General features: G+C 36.6%; 1 protein-coding gene across 9 annotated transcripts in view; it reads right to left on the reverse strand.

Annotated features, from left to right (window-relative positions):
* Window positions 1-17,818, reverse strand: part of L3mbtl4 (L3MBTL histone methyl-lysine binding protein 4) — a 458,743-nt gene that overhangs the window by 113,142 nt on the left and 327,783 nt on the right. For all 9 annotated transcript variants that reach the window (XM_078030356.1, XM_078030355.1, XM_078030359.1 and 6 more), the window contains 2 exons: window positions 15,179-15,352; window positions 3,960-4,030 (listed from right to left, as the gene is read on the reverse strand). In XM_078030356.1, coding sequence (XP_077886482.1) covers window positions 3,960-4,030; window positions 15,179-15,352 — 245 coding nt within the window. The remainder of the gene's footprint in view (window positions 1-3,959; window positions 4,031-15,178; window positions 15,353-17,818) is intronic.

Raw genomic sequence — 17,818 nt, forward strand, 5'->3', positions numbered from 1 at the left:
AATAAATATTAAAAAAATTCTCTCTCTCAAAAAAAGACAAATGGGGGGATACTTCATCAAAGAGGACATTCAATGGCCAACAAACTCAGAAAATGTGTACAAGGCTCACTGGATCTTAGGGAAATGTAAAAAAAAATGGCTAAAATTAGAGATTGACAAATAATCTGTTCTGGCAAGGATGCAGAGCACAATTTCTGTCCTGTGCTGGTGGGAGTAATAATAAACCATTTTGTAAAAACATTTGATACTAGCTTGTGAAGTTGAACTTAAGCAAACCTAATTACCCAGATAGCCCCCTCACTGATGTTTACTCCACAAAAATGCATACACATACCCACAAAATCACACAGAATATTCCTGGTGGCACCATTGGCAAGAATGCAAAACTGAAGATAGTTAACATTGAAATGGATAAATTATGTTTTCACAAAACTTAATAGTATGCAGCAATGAGACTAAACAAAGCATGATTTGAAAGGATCTGACAAATACATCAGCAAAAGAAGTCAGACATATCAGAGTACACAGGCTATTATTCCATGTATAAAATGTTCAAAATGGGGCAAAAGTCAGAGGTAGTGAGTGAAGTCAGATCAGTGGTTACCCTGTCAGGAGGAGGTCAGGGGACTGCATGTTGTCAGCACAGGGTCAGCTTTTGCTTCCCGACCCAACTGGTGATTAAGGGGATGTGATCTCTTGTGTACTCAACTAAAACATTTTACTTAAAAAAGAAAGAATCTGGCAGATATATCTGAGCTGACTTAGGAAAGTAACATATCAATAAGTGGGGAAACAAATCTAAATGAAGATCACCAAATATAATTCTTTACCAGTTGAAAAAAAATGTGAATTACAGTCACATATAACAAATTAGAATAAAAAATAAATTTAAAAATATGAATCTATGAAGGATTCATTAATAATATTTACCTTTTTGCATTTTTAGACTTAAGCAATTTTTGAATTAAAAATGAGTATTAGTTACATATTAGAGTCCAAAAAATAAATATGTTAAAAAAGAAACAACTGTCTAGTTGAAATTTACACAATTACAAAGGGGTCCCCTGGTGTGGTGAAATTAGGGGGCCCAGATAGTGTGACCTCTGTTCAAGGAGCCTGGTCTTAGCTGCTCTAGCTCTCAAGCATTCTGCAGGGTAAAAAGACACAGTGTGCAGATGAGCAGGTCCCTTAGCATCAGTGCAAATGCATTCCAATTAGCCTCACTCAAGCTGTACTACAGGAGCAGTTTTGTCCCATTCTCTGTAGAACACTCAGTTAGCAAGGGTAAAAACTGGAGAGGCCACTGCCCAGATGCTCAACTCCATCCTGCAGAAGGGACCAGTGGTGTTGCTCATGCATTAATTAATAAAATGTACAGAGGAAATGTACACTAGTCCTGTCTTGGGTGGCACATTCATGAAGCTTTCCTGTAAACTGAAGATTAGTGAGACAAACTCCAACTGAATATCTAAAATACCAGTTATTTATTTAAACTCCAACTGAAAACCTGTCAATTTCACCACCAAACATCCTTTTAAGAAAACCATGCTTTCCTCAACAAACTTGTATCATTAGAAAGTAACTTTATATTTTGACACATTATTAAGGAAAAAAGATAGAATGTTCCATCTCTCAGAATTATGTTTGAAAATTTAAAAAAGGTATCTTTAAATTTTTTCATTATACATGCCAAATGTGTCTATTGTATATAGAATGATTTCAGAATTAAAGATGGTTACAAGTAAAATCTGAAAGCACGTCTAAGATGAAAATCAGAATCCATATATATATGTGTACATGTGTACCCAATCTCTACAAATGCAATGTATAAAATTTCCTATTATGGGAGAAATAGAGAACAAATTTTAGTTCATTTTTCATTAAAAAAAGACTCCTAATAAGAGGCTGATCATTCAAATTTATGTGGGTGGGAGGCAATAAGGACTTTAGATTAACAGGCTTAAAAATAAAAGGATAATGTTAAATGATCATTTAATAACATTAGTAACATTGATTCTTGTTATTTTGTCTTATCCAGGTTAGAACCAGAGCAAATGATCTTGACTATAATAATGGGGATTAGTCTGATATAGGAAGAACAGCTCTGGGTGACAGGCTAGACTGAGAAAGCTGGATCTGTGAGTACCACCTGGATATTTCTATGCAATCAAAGAGACCCCCATGGTATTTCCCCATGCAGAGAATTAGGGGTCCACAGGCAGCCGAGGCAGGTGTTTCTCTGCATGTCTTCTGATATCACTGCCATATCTGTTACCAATGACCTCCACTATGAAGAAACTGTAATGTTTAAATTAAAGCACACAGTGAATGCATGAATAAATAAAAGCATATGGGCATAAACTTTTTACAAGTGATGCAGAAAAGAACAAGTGCATACTGAACAAGCTGTAAGAGATTTCATCGTTCACATTATGCAAATGCATTTTGCTAGTGATATTTTCTATTTTAGTCAGGATGATCCTCATTACTACTTTTACTATGTGAACTACAAAACTGTGTATCTGTTTTAACAAGAACATATACATAATTACTCTGTGGAGAAATTTTCAAAAGTGTCAAAATATGAATTAAAACACCGACACTTTTTTTTTTTTAAAGGCTCCTTATGTGATTCCAAAACATGTTGCTTACAGAATGAAGGCTTGGTAAAATGGATGAGAACATTTGTATGGAGGAGTTTCTAAAATACCAGTTATTTATTTAAAGCAAGCTTCAGCTCTGGTTATATGATTTAGAAACTCTTCTGATGAGGAGAAATATAAAGCTGCACAATGAAAGCCATATAATTTTTGACCTCCATTGTTCTGAGGAAAAGACCCTCCCTCTTTGTTGCTGAGATAAAATCAGGAAGTCTTCCAATCCCCAAATTCATCTTTTCTCCAACTGAAATGAGCAGGTTAGCACTGCTTGTAGACCTCATGATCCTTTGGTTCAATGACAGCCATCCATGCTCTTTTCTTCTTCAGAAAAGTTGAACAAGTAATTGTCCTGGAGATGAACTGCAGGGCTACCCAATTGTGCCAATTTGGTGTGTTCTGCTAAAATCAGCAGAAAACTCACAAATTTTCCTTTCTTCTAGAAGATAAACAAATATTACTGTGTTCTGGGAGAGAAAAATTTATAGAACTACTGTGGCCAGAGACACAGGATGCTAACTACAAATGATAAATATTTTCATCTGACCAGATCAAAACATTAACACTAAAATAAGACAACCAAGGGAAAACTCATTCTTTAGCTTGTTACCATGGGACCTAGCCTCAGAATTTGGGCTACACTGAGCCTTCACTGAAAAAAAAAAAACAAATGGAATTAAAACATGAAATTCTTTTTCCTACACACTAACAAATTTCTCAGCTCTGATGACTAAACTTTTTCAAATAACTTTCTTGCCTAATGAGACACCTTTAGTCATTCAACTTATCAAATGCAATGGGACACTCCTGACTTACCTCCATGACTTCAGCAGATTTAGATCTGTCCCAACCTGAGTGGGGATCATAAAGATAGACAGTTCAGCCTTTTTAATTTTTGGAGGGTACTGGGAATTGAACTCAGGTGCACTCGACCACTGAGACACATCCCCAGTCCTCTTTTGTATTTTGTTTAGAGACAGGATCTCACTGAATTGCTTAGTGCCTCACTTTTGTTGAGGCTGGCTTTGTACTCTCAATCCTCCTTTCTCACTGGGATTACAGGTGTGTGCCAGTGCACCTGACAAGTCTTTTTACTTTTAAAAATGAGAAAATTGAGGTTTAGGGGTGTGAAGTGATGAAAATTTGTACGTGCAGGGTAGGGACTAGGACAAGTCTCCTGACTTCTGGTCAAGTTTTTCCACCACTCTCTATTGGAATGATAAAGCCAAACAATCAAACAGATAAGACATTCCAAACAACAAAAAGTATATTCTGTGTTTTTGCTCATGTTTTTGTTTTTACCTCTGAAGAGATTATCCAAGTCAATATCTTCTTTTCCTTTGATTTTCAAACACTTTGCCTGCTGTACAAGTCTGGGCAAAGAACAGAAATAAAATCTAGATTCATTATCCTGTAAAGTAGGAATAAATCATGATAGCAGCAGCACAAATTTAAATAAAAACCACTGGGTAAACGTTAGTGACTTAGCAGGTATTATGCTGCATGGAGCCCTGCTAGATTTTTTTTTTTTCAGTTTAAGATTTTGAAAAATATATACTTTTGTTCAGGAAGTCTGCCTATGAAACCTGAAACTTAAAAGTCTCATTTGCCCCCACATTCTATTATAACAAAAAGTTTCTAAAAGTCTCTGGAAAATAATCTCTTCAGATTCTGAGGAAGATGAGATAGTGGGTGACAGGGCTGTAGATGGGTAAATAATAATTGCTACTGATGATTTTGACACTATTTTAATCAGAAGATTACAGACATTGTGCTCAAACAACTATATAAAGTAATTTAGTTACATTGCTGAATGTCAGAGAATTAATTAACTTTTAAAATGTTGCACTATGCAGTAAGGGCTGATTTTGTAACTCTTTCATCATGGAACTTTATTAGAACTTGAAGCTCATACTTCATAATGAATATGGAAGTTTTTAAAATGAAACTTTTTCAGGGTTGCTAATTACCTACTAATTAATTTTAGGTAAACAGAACTTGATGCAATTAATTTTTCTGTATATATTTATAACTTTAATAAGATCACAATACTTTCCTTTGCACATATATTTTCTTATTATACTTACTCTCTAATTTTATCCTAACAAGCCTTTGAAATGCTCATGAAAGAACATTTCAGTTTCTGTTTCAGATGAAGAAATTGATTCAGTTGCCAAAAGCCGATGTAGAAACTTAAATAACTTATACGCAAAGAAGGTAATTTTATCTATATGTCATATAATCATGCATCTCATGGCATAATTATATTTATCAGTTATATCTTAATTCTTAAGACTTTTATCAAATTGACAAAAACTGAAAAAGGATTTTGTTTGAAGTTGCATCTTTGGGCCATATAGATTCTGCAAGGCTGCTGAGGAGCCAAGTTCCTTAGGTGGCTATTTCTTAGGTGGCTAATACAAAGGAAGGACAGCCTGCCAGGAATGGGAAGACCTAGGTTCATACCCAGGACCTGGCTCCTACATTTATGATCCCAAGTGGGTATTTAAATACTCAGAGTCTTAGATTCTAATCTGCAAAAGAGAGACAGTACTTGCTTCATTAGGTTTTCTGAGCAATTACTGAGGTAGATATTAAAAAATAGTATAAAAACATTTATGCATCATGGATATGCATGAAATGTGTGGAATATTTTTATTTTCAATGTGTATACTTTTTATTCTCTCATAATCCATATATATCATCAGGTTTTGTTTACATTCTTTCTGAAAAGCATAGCACAGCCATTTTGTAAAGAATATGAAAAAAAAGAAGAGCAATTTTAGTTCTGCTTACTTCTTTTTGGCAAATCTTTGGTATTTTCCCCTCAGTCTTACCAATTTTATGAGACTTTGGATTGATTTTCAATCCATTTTAAAGCATCCCTCTGCAATCAGTTAATAAAGATCTTAATTCTAGCATATAAAATTAAAAACTGGAGCTTCCTTACATAACATTGATAAGGATTTTTAAATAATTTTAAAATAAATCAAATAAGATTATTGAGTTTTGTTAACAATGCTAGGCACTGCAATTAATCACAGGTTACAATTTGGTATAGCCTTGCTTTCAAATTATTACATTGCTAGGGAGATAACACCAAACCAATCCTGTGGGCAAAACTCCCATGAGACAGGTACTTTCCAGGGACTCCCAGCCTCTCTATTTAGCTTAACCTCAGTTAATTCTCACAAAACTCTAAAAGGTAGGGATAGTACTCCTGTTTTATAAATACAAACAATAAGGCTCAGAAATATTAAAGAACATTCTCCACATCAACCACATAGTGCATTGATGGTGGAGCCAGGATACAAAGTCAAGTTTTTGAACTAAAAAACCCAGACTTGATTCTGTTCCACACATGATCTTCCAATATTGCAGGACTTGCTGCTTATTTACAGTAGATATGGAGGAATCGTTACAGGCAGAACAAAAAGGAAAAAAAAAAAAGAAAGGACAGTCAGGAATGTTCTTAGAGGCCAAGGGGAGAACATAGCTATAGGCTCTCTGCAGAGAATGGGGGAAGGGGAATTAGGAAGAACTGGGGAGAAAGGGAGAAACTGGGCTGGAAGGAAAACAGGAAGGGAGAAGAGTTTTAGGAACCCAAATAAGCAAATCAATTTGTCTGGTAGAAGCCCCTGCACTGTGCAAGGAAAGGTGCATTGACAAAATCAGGGGGAGAAATGTGCTGCAGAGGACCTTGCCTGCAATGCTGGTGTTTGAACTGGATCTCATAGGCAGTGGAAAGGCCACTGGAGTGTTTGCATCTTGCAAGATCTACAACAGAAATGCTTGGAAATGACAAAGGCCAGAAAAGCGCCAAAGATGAATATATATATTTTGGTTTTAGCTAAAAAGGTATTTCTTCATGTAAATCTCTAGGTACAATTACTTGACTGCTAATTTTTCCTAAAGCCTGATCTGTACCACCTTTCATATAATCATAGCTCCAGGCACCCTAAATAATCTTCAAAATCTTTCATTAGTAGGATTTATGTTATTGCAGCAAGAATCAGACACTCCTCTGTGTGTGTGTGTGTGTGTGTGTGTGTGTGTGTGTGTGTGTGTGTCTGTCTGTCTGTCTGTCTGTCTGTCTATACCAGATTCAGTCTTGAAAGTATTGTAAAGGACTGCCATGAAACTTGCCATTGTTGCCCAGTAGTGTCTGCCATCCACTGATTGGCAAACTATCATAGATTTGCTACTTCCAGTGAAGGCAGTATTGGTAGCTACCACTCAGTGCTCATTAAGTTCCAAGCCCATAAACTAGATGCCTACCATGAAAATAAGATCAATCTTACTTTGCATTGAAAAAGACAGAGAGATTAAGGAACTTGTCCAAAGTCACAAAGTTTGAGTAGAAGAACTAGAATCTGAACCTAACTCATGTTAGTCTATCTGGATCTAGAAAACTCCTGGAACATGTTGGCCACAGTGATAGGCCAAAAGTCAATGCCCATTGCACTTTGGTAAATAGATTTGTATTAGAATGCTGCTACTGGTTCATTAGTTCACTTTGTGTCTAGGGTCACTTTCACAATAATGGCTGAGCTCAGAAGTTGTAACAGCGATTTTATGGCTGACCAAACCTAAAATATTTACTATGTGGCTCTTTACAGGAAAAGTTTACTAACCCCTGTCCTGGAAATAAAAGAAAAAGTCCTTAAGGTCAAAATACACATACAACATGTATGTTTTTATCTTTTCTAAATATTTCTCTAATAACTGTCAAGTTATAGCTTATAATCAGACTTCAAAGGCAAAAACTAGGCTCTGACTGTTTAATTTTTAGGTAAATTCTCCAAGTCTAATCAACAGTCTTTGAGATTTCCATGCTGACAAGTTGCATTCAGCTGAGATAAATTCTACCACTGAAAGACTCCTCATCTATCAGGGCATTCAGATGTGTGCACCATCAAGTTTCATAGGAGGCAGAAGAAGAAAGGGGCTGTCACAGGGAGATGAAGAAGGTGGGATCAGAGAGCAAGAGGGGGCTCTTCTGCATGTAAAGTGGGAGAGATCAGAAAAGCTCTCAGGGGCTTTTTGAAAGAGTCTTCAAAACAAGGTTCACTGCAGAAAATGCAGAGGGGCCCCCAGTGCAGAGTATGGTCCTGTGAAGTGTTAGGTGAGGAGAAGTGATGGCGCATGGGATGGGATGAGGTAGGGAGTGGAGCTGAGGACCACTGATGAGAACTGCAACAGCTCTCTGCTTCCCTGTGTGCCTGTATGTTTGGATATACAAAGGTTTTAATCTATAGTACAGCAAAATGGGCCAACGAGCTGAGTCTATTAATCTAAAGAACTAATAAAATATGCTTACTTTTTACCTAAGAAGTAATTAAACCTTGAAAAAATATGGCAGTAGAAATCATACATAAACAATGATATATATATATATATATATATATATATAGGTTTACTTGGCATTATGTATAAGGAAAAATATTTGAAACCATTTTTCAATAGGGGAGTGGGTTAAATGAAACAAGGTGGAATACTGTAGAACATCATACGTTGTTAAGAATAAGGCACTGGCTCCATGTCTATTAATATGACAATTGTTAAACCCCCAAAACATGTTACAGATTAACAAAAAATGGCATAATTTTTAAAAAGAGCTCAAGTATATCTACATGTCCATAGGTAGACACAGAAACTAAAGAGGATTGTAAGTGTGTGACAATCTGTTGATACCAGCCACCTCAGTTTCTATCACCAGAGATGTAAAGCAATAAATGAGAGATTATTAAATTTTAAAAAAATCCATTACTTGACTAATTAACATGAGCATTTTCTTAAATTTTTACAAGCTTCCAAGTTATGCTGTTTTATAGAAAAAGGTCTAGATATTATTAATGTTTTTAATTGTTTTCTTTTTATTCATCCATATTTTCTAATTTTCCTATAATAAACAAGCATCATTTTAGTAATGAGAAAAAAATGTTAAATGTCCCAACTTTACTACTAACCATGAATGGGAAATAATTATTTTGAAGCTGATTAAGTATGTAGATGAGGAAAAAAATGCCTGTTGGTGCTCAGATAGCAGAATTTTGTTTTTCTAGGGTATAATAGCAATAATATTTCCTTTTGCAAGGAACCACGGAGATTTTAGGACACAATGTTCTTCGGAATTTAATTACTAAGAGCCTGTCCAAGGCAGGATTCCAGAAATCCAGAGATTCACAATAAATTATAAGAATTAGCTCTGAAAAAATAAAAGAACCTATTAAGGCACATATCAGTTAATTTCAGTTTCAGCAGAACTCTAAGTTTGTTTAGGAAATATGAAACAATACCCTAGCAGGTAGAACCCGATTAGGGCCAGATCCTTCAGTTGCATGGGTTTCTCTCCAGGCTTCTGAGCTGGCCACTGAATGAGTGAGTGCTGATGGAGGGAGTAAATCAACGTGCCCTCTGCCAAGTCCACAGGACAAGGCCCATCCTGCCTGAGTTCCAATCCTTGTCCTGACACTTCTAAGCCTGGGTAACTTTCCTAAGAAAAGATAAGAATGGGATTTTGCCTGTTTTGTTCACTGCTATATCACAAGAGTTTGGAATAGGGCCTTTCTGATTGTTTATTTAATGGATAAAAGTTGAATGAATGAATGAGTATTTCTAAATTCAGAAAGGCTCAGAGTTATTCAGTTCTCCAAGTGCCAAAGCCAATTGTGTTCTGAGTGATCTAGAACAGAAAACAGAACCGTGACCATTCAGAGAACCAAGTTGCCACCAACACTGTTCATGAAGGAACTTGACTCTTTGCCTTTGGTCTCATTTCCACGTTGAAGAAGTTGGATTAAACTCTTGAGTCTTTGCATGTGAGACTCTTACATTGGCACACCTGTCCAGAGGCTCCTTGGAGTCCCACTGGAGGTAGGGATGGGAGAGCCCTTCTCTGAATGGCCACAGGCTTTCCTTTAGAAGGTTTCCTTTTAGCCAGAATGCCCTAAAAGCCTAGAAGGATTTTGGGGTGTCTTGGTGTTTTGATCACTATGCTTTTGATCAAGGGGTTTAATCAGCTTATGAATCAAGTATTAACTAAATAAATAAAAGTCTAAATTCCTATGTTTGATGCCAAGATGTGTCTTATACACAGCTAGAACTGGTCAAATTTCCATACTTTGAAATCAACAACTTTGGCGGGGGTGAAATTCAACAATTTGGGGGTCTAGGGGATGCAGTTCAGTGTTAGACTGCTTATCTAGCATGTGTGAGGCACTGTTTGAACCCTCAGCACAGCTAAATAAATAATGAATTAAAAGTTTTATAAAAACAACAAAAAAGACTTGGAACTATTATTATGATTGTTACTATTATAACATCTTTCTCTCTCTCTCTCTCTCTCTCTCTCTCTCTCTCTCTCCACACACACACACACACACACACACACACACACACACACACACCTGTATTCAGAATCATATAAGCTTTTCATTCATGTCCATTTTATAGGTGAAGCAAGTGAGACTCTCAGAGGAAAATGAATGTCTATAGCTAAATCAAATAACTTAAGACATATACTTGGAATCTATGATGTGTAAAAACAAAAATAAAGAACATTGGTTCCTCCCTTTGGCAGCCTACAGTCCTTTTGAGAAAGAAGGTACACACACAAAGCAAGTATTGAAATGGTACACGCAGACACACACAGAAATAAGCCACCAGTATGCAGCACAGATTGGAGGGACAGAGGAGAGCTGAGGGCAGGGGTGGGGCTCCCTTTATTCTACATCCCAGGGCCATCCCAGGGCCATCCCAGGGCCAATCACTGTCCTGACACATCATGAGTGACTGTTCAAAATCTAGTTAATTCATTGAGTGACTAATAAGTGTCAGACTTTATATTATGTGTTAGAAACACATTGACATGTAAAATAGAATCTCTATCCTCAAGAAGCTTAGATAGGTGGGAATGGCTTAGAAATTGTCCAGAGATGAACCTTGTGGAAGGGAGAAGCTGCAGGCAGGGTAAACAAAGTATTCAGGATGGAACAAAGGTTTAAATGCCAGAAAGAAACAACACTGTGGATGTTGAGGGATGGGGACACTGAGCAGGTTACATGTCCCAAGCATAGAATATATGTGAGAAGAAGTGAGAGAAAAGCCCAATGAATTAAAAAAAGCTCATTTACTTACTTGGGAGGTTAATATGTGGAAGAACTACCTAACTCTGTTATAACTCTGAGAATGGCTTTCATAGAAGGTATTTATGCTGCTGATAATTTGAATAATGGAACTAAACTAGTTAGCTCACAGCAGTACAATTTATTATCAGAATCATTAAAGGATGATTCCACTACGTGCCATTCCCTTTGATTACCATAATTTCCTCCAGCCATTTCTATTACCAATATAGGCCTTCATGAACTGCATAGAATTTACAATACATCAGACACTGGGGAAAACAAGAGAGCTTTACTAGGCATTTTCTTAGGTTTTCCTAATAGCACTGACTGAGAATGACAGATATTTTAGCCAACAGTGGTGCTATGAATTCAAACGCTATAGTGAACACTGCTTTGAGGAGGCAAAAGAGGTTATTAAAGAACACTTAGGTGGGTGGGAAAAAGCCTGGAGAAAATGTCCTTCTCAGGCCTGAGGGAAAGAGCTAATGGATAATATAGGGGCAGCTACATTCAGGGTAATTTTCTTTATGATGAAAATGTTTTAATGACTATAATTTTATTCTCGTTGCAGATAGAAGTCTTTTATATTATGATGAAATGTGTTCGAGATAGAACATTTTGTGTTATATATGGAATAAATAAGAATAAACACTTTGGGGAAAACATGGTAACATTCTTCCCCTTGGGTAGTTTTATTTTCACAAAATGAGAAATACATGTTATAAGATGACCCTGAGAATCTATACAGAACTAAAAAGTTGTCTAAGTAGAAACCCAGCCAGATCTTTTCAAAGCCTTTAAACCATCTTTATGTTATGCTGGTGTAGTTAAAATAGGATTTGGAGACCAGTAAATCTGCATTCAAATTCCAACCTTTCTACTGGCTATCTAGCTGACCGTGGATACTTTGCCTAACCTCTCTGAACTTTCAGGTGCCTTTACTGTAAGATCATAATGAGATACCTTACCACACACAGGTTGTCATAAGGGTGAAATAAAATGAACAAGAGGATCTATATAAATTGTTTAGCTCAACAGAAGTGTGTGATATTATTAGTAAGCATTTATTATTGTATGGAAATTGTATTGCATTGTTTCTTATATGGATATATGCTAGATTTAATCAGAAAACCAATGTTTGGGTTCCAGATCAGCAACAAAAGAGTCCCTGTTTCCTTACCTACAAATGGCACTGGTATGGGAACAAAAACACCTGTTTTGCTCTAAGCTGTTACACTACATAACATGTATTTTTGCCTATGGGGTTCAGACTCAAAGGAAGAAACTCAGGTGGTGTGCTGTTTGCCTCCATTTAATGCACATAAATATACTACTATTAATTCTAGAAAACCAAAGAAAAATAAGTATTTTTGTATAAGCATAAAATATATATTCAATAATTGTGACCCATTGTGAATCTGACTCCTGAAAATTATCATACTATGAATATCTGACTAGTTTGAAGGTAAATCTTTGCAAACATCTAGTAGTATATAATATACTCAAATTTGAAGCATTACCCTCTACTAAAAATATGAATGCTTTTGGACTCTTTCCACTAGTAAACATGCAGCGGAGCCATAAGCATGTTAACAATAGGCTCCTACAAATATTAAAATGAGAGCAGCCAGACCTTTTGAAAATAATCACAAAACTGAGACACAGTAAGGAAAAAACAAAATTCTCTAAATGGTCAGGTGATGCCTAATTGATTGTGAAAAAATGTTTAAAAATAATGTTGTTTTTTCTTTTTCTTTCTTTTTTTTTGTGTGTATGTGTGTGTGTGTGTGTGTGTGTGTGTGTGTGTGTGTGTGTGTGTGGTGCTGGGGATGAACAGGGATGCCAGGGCATGCGAGGCAAGCTCTCTACCAACTGAGGTATATCCCTAGCCCAGAATGTTACACTTTGCACTTGAATTATAAGAATTCTGGAGATTCTAAGGTGACAAATAGTACTTATACAAGAGATTACTGAAGGTTGTCCAGAGCTTGGGGAAGGATGAATCTGTACTACTAATTGTCACCAAGGTAAACCCCTCCCTCATCCCATGAAAGAAACCAGGTAAAAATGACCTTTCTTCAACATGCAGGAGAGAAGAGATGAAACTTAAATGTTCTCCTTACTCTCTAGGTTTGATATCTTGTGATTTCAAGAGCAAAAATTTGGGATAGAGGAATGGTAGTTTCAGAAAAGTCCTAGGAGAAAAACTGAGGAAGAGTGAAACAGATCTTATCCGCACATGGTCAGCCTATTTAACATCCCCTGGTGATTTCCTTGTTCTCCTTCTTCCTCAGCCTGGAATTCAAGGGTATGAACAATGTCATGGAGATGGGGTAGAAAGAGGGCTTAGACCGAGATTACTATTGCTAATACCATGCATTTAAACATTATTAAGACAATTGGTTAGAAAAAAAGTGGACAACTACAGTAGAACAGGGATTGCACTGGTTTTGTGATTTGAAAGCCTAAGGATTCAGGTTGTACGCTGTGCCTGCTACTCAGCTTCAGCTACTCACACAGTTGTGTATGTGCATGAGAGAGGATAGGGCACAATGGGAAGGGATGTAAGTTTTCTGCTCAGTTGTTAGCTAACATTTTCCACTGTTTCTTTTTACCTATTGTAATTATACCTTATATATTTCAGTGCATAGCCCCTTCAAAAATGGCAAAGTACATATTATATCCTGAAAAGGGGCAATTCCTAAGAAAAATAAGATGGGGAGAAAAGATTTTGCTGGAAAGAACAACTTAGCTAACCTCTGAGACAACATGACAGTGTTTTATTTTTTTTAACAGCAGTTCAAAGATCTGCTTAGTCTCTGTGACTTTTGACACTGAGGATGAATATAGAAATATTTACAAGAGAGACTGACTGGGTTTTATGTGGAAAAAAATACAACAGAATACAGCAAAAAGGATGAAGGCAAGTAGAAATACTGGTCTCTATGACTTCGAAAAAATAAACTCAGTTCTTTAGGAAGAAAGAAGGGAAGGAGGGAGGAAGAAAAAAAAGAAGGAGGGAGGGAGAAAGGAAGGAAAGAAGGGAGGGTGGGAGGGAGGGAAGAGAAAATTTCTTCCCCAATTGGGAAATGGAAAGGACGAATAAGCTCTCAACTTCTTAAGTTGTAAACAGTGTGGGTGTGAACAGGCAGTAAAGAACAACTAGACCCTGTGAAGTTTCAACAAGAGGAGTGGGTGTGTACCAAATAATAAAAATGCAAGTTACAGATATAAAAATAGAGAGGAATGTGTATCCATAGGAAATAGATCATGCAACAAAAAGGAGGCTAAGCTATAATCGTGTGCAGAGCCATCAAAACCAAACAAGCTATATAATAAAAACGAAATTTTTCATCACCTGAGTGTTCTAAAACATTTGTGTGGGAAAAAAAATATCCACAGTCAAGGATGTAAAAAAAAGTACATCCTACCAACCAAATTCTCTCAACCAAGAGGTAATCAGGTGAATCAGGTGGATCCTTGAGAATGGAGGGGCTCCTGCCCTGCTGGGATTGGGGTGCAAAAGGGCAGAAAGCTTTTCCAAAGGAAACTCTGTACCTATGTGTTGAATAGAAAAACTGGCTCTAGGCTTAGGAGAAGGAAGCCTTCAAAGCTCACAGGTGGGGTCTTGATTCTGGAGACTTTGAGCATGACTGCCTTTTGCCTATGGAAAACATCCACTTGTCACTTCTCTGTCTGGCTTTTCTTGGCTCAATCCTTGTCTGGTCTCCAGCTATTTGGTTAATGTTCGATTTACTGTGTTTCCTAGCACAGAGTATGGAGTGCTTTGGTACAAGATGTTATTTAGACTGTTTGCTCATAAATAGTTTAAAAAAATATCAAATGAGATTGTATTTGCAATACTTTGGCAATTAATTATATGTAAATAAAAATTGAAAACTGATACTTAAAAGCATAAGTTTATATTAAGAGTCAAAAGGATGATGTGTTTCACAGGAAGAAGTCATATCAGGTACATCTGGATTAGAGATGACAAAGATGAGTGACAGGTATGAGAGGCAATCCTGATATGACTCAGCAGATACAAACAGCTCTGTGCCAAAAGAAAGAACAAGAATAAAGATGTTTTCAAGACAAAGATGAATCTTTTAGAATTATATAGATGACACAATGCTTTCTATTGTTTATATACAATTTGTATTACACAGAAAAAGGTAAATGAAAATATTTGAGGTTGAAGCAATAGAAAATATTGTGTTAAATGAACACCAAGGATTCGGTCAATTCTATGATCCTGTGAATGTATCAATACCCCCGAAATAAGAATAATTATTTCAAAGAAATATAAGGAACCATTACAAGTAGCAAATTTGTTCTTTTACTGTTTGATCAGGTTTACTTTCTGGTACACATTTACAAAAAGTTTCTTACCTGGGCTGACTGTTTACTGTTTCATGTTTTCCATTGAAGTTCAAACTGTAGAGATTTTTCAATTTTGAATGTGAAGAGTCTGCTTCCAAATGTGCCTGTGTTTGTTCTCTCAGACGATCATGAAGCGTTGCCTCCTTTTTCAAGTTCATGTCCGAATAAGGGCAGCCAAAAGCACTGGTTTGTATAAAAATGAAAGCACAGTTGTCAGTTTATAGTGATAAATCAGCCATCCATTGTCATTGGAACAGACTCACATTTAATATTTAAAAACTGAATAGAGACATTCTTTTCCCATTGAGCACACTCAAAAGCAGTTTCTTTCATGCTGCTTTTTGAGAAAATCTCACATTCTAAAGTACAAACACTGGTCAGTAAATATTAAAGGTATTTATCAGCACATATGGCATTTACAATTTTGGAAATGGAAAAATCTAAGAATAGCATACAGATGTGCTTTGAATGGAGCTGTGGAAATGTCATATGACACATGGCTCAGTTTGTATTCTCTAGTATTTATGCCCTGGCTTGACTACCTGCATCACCAAATGCTCTGCATAACTAAAAACATTTACCAGTGTCAGACTTTCATTTCTTTATATTCATGTATCCAGAAACACTGTCTCTGTGTTTCTGCTTAGTCCTCCCATAACTTACTGCAGGGTTTTTGTATTAGAATGTGCAGGAACACCTCATAGGTGAACTAGGAGAGTCCCATCAGATTGCTGAAATTTTTTGTCCCTTTAAATGTCAAGACTGAATCCTGGACGCTGTTGGAACCTAACAGTGGGTCACAGGCAAAAGGCTCTGTCAGGAAAAATGATCTGGTCTCTTCCACAGGCTGATAAGCTGTCTCCTTTATAACTACATTCCCCTGTTCCTGTATCCAGGAAGGTGACAAATCTTTGGGGCTGCTAGGAAAGAGCAGCCACTGCCAGACATGACAAGTCACCTGGGTACTCCTCTGGGGAAGGCAGTCCCTGCTCTTGCTTCAGAGTTGCTACTTAGTGAAGTGGGAAAAGCAGATACAACTCAGAAAAACTGCCACGACCATGAGAAATCACAAGACAGACAGACACACATCCAATATGTGTAGCGGCTATCACCACCACAGCATCATCACCCACTGCATTGAGAGGCACATGTGGCCAAACACAGCAACATCAAGGGAGCTGATGTTTTGGGAACTGACTTCCTATTCACTGTAAATTTGCTGATACACAGTACACAATAAATTCTTTATGAATACATGAACCTTTTCTTTTGTTATTTTAAGGTCATAATAAAATATTATGGACAAAGCAAATGTTTGTCTATTTTAAGGTAGACTTGAGTTTTCCAAGGAGCAATCTAACTTCAGAAAGACTTCACTGCCACTTATAACTAGAATGGATCTCTGGAATTGGGATGGATGGTTATAATGACATCAGCCTGACCCAACATGACACGGTGGCTGTACTGGAATTATGACTGAGTAGCAAACTTTGCTACAGACATGAGGGCCCCTTTTCATGCATGTTCTATAAATGATAATAATTGGTATTGATCTACTGACTTATTCATCTGTTTGGTTATCAATTAAAAATCTGCTAACTGAGCACTTACTGTATGCTAGGCACTTTATAGTGATATATATCAATAAATACAATTTATAATAAAAATAAAAAGCTACTTTTATTGAGAGTATAGTATAGTATCATCACAATATAAGATTTTATATCTATCATTTCTAATTACATATAGCTAATTACTTAAGGATAGTATTAACACATTCATTTTGTGGTAAGAAAAAAGGTTTACACAGTGTAACCAACTTTCCCAAAGCCTTTTAGGACTTTCTTGGGAAGCCCTGTAATAGATAAGCTTAATTATTGTCACCAGTTCAGTGGGCAGAGGTGGGAAAAAGATTTTAACACCATCAACAAAAGGAACATGAAGGAAACCGTGGCACATAATTCTTGTATATAAAGAACCAGAGGCCTATATTCAAAGGCTAACATAGCGCTGGGTGTGCCATGGTTTAATGGCTGAGGACAAACATCAGCATATGCAAGAGTCCTGAGATAAAGGTGCTGCTTCTGGTACAACAGAGTAGGGTCAGCTATTTAAGCTGCACCATATGAGATTTAAGAAAGAATTTTCTGCAGAGAAAAATTGAAAAATCATTATACTAAAGAGATTGAGAAATGTTTCTTCTTTTTTTCCCCCAGTATATCTGTGTTTTCATTAAGATACTGTTACTTTCCAGATATGGTGGTGCATGCCTGAGGCAGGAGGACCATGAGTTCAAAGCCAGCCTGAGCAAAAGCGGGGCAGTAAGCAACTCAATGAGTCCCTGTCTCTAAATAAAATACAAAGTAGGGCTGGAAATGTGGCTAAATGGTCAAATGCCCCCTGGCACACCCCACCAAAAGGATATTATTACTCAGAAGGTTTGTTGTCTATCTAATGCATACTCCCAATTTGAGATTTTTAAATGATCATATGGTGGTGCATTTTCTTTTTCTTAACTTCACATCATCACCCCAACTCATGCTGCACAGCATTTAATAAATAATCCTCAAGGTTTATTTACACGTCCAGCACTTGGATATTCTGTAGCTCAGTAGCTGCTTGTGTTGAAATTTTGTTCTCCTAGATCTT

Source organism: Ictidomys tridecemlineatus, chromosome 13, assembly GCF_052094955.1.
Source record: "Ictidomys tridecemlineatus isolate mIctTri1 chromosome 13, mIctTri1.hap1, whole genome shotgun sequence".
Lineage (NCBI taxonomy): Eukaryota > Metazoa > Chordata > Mammalia > Rodentia > Sciuridae > Ictidomys > Ictidomys tridecemlineatus.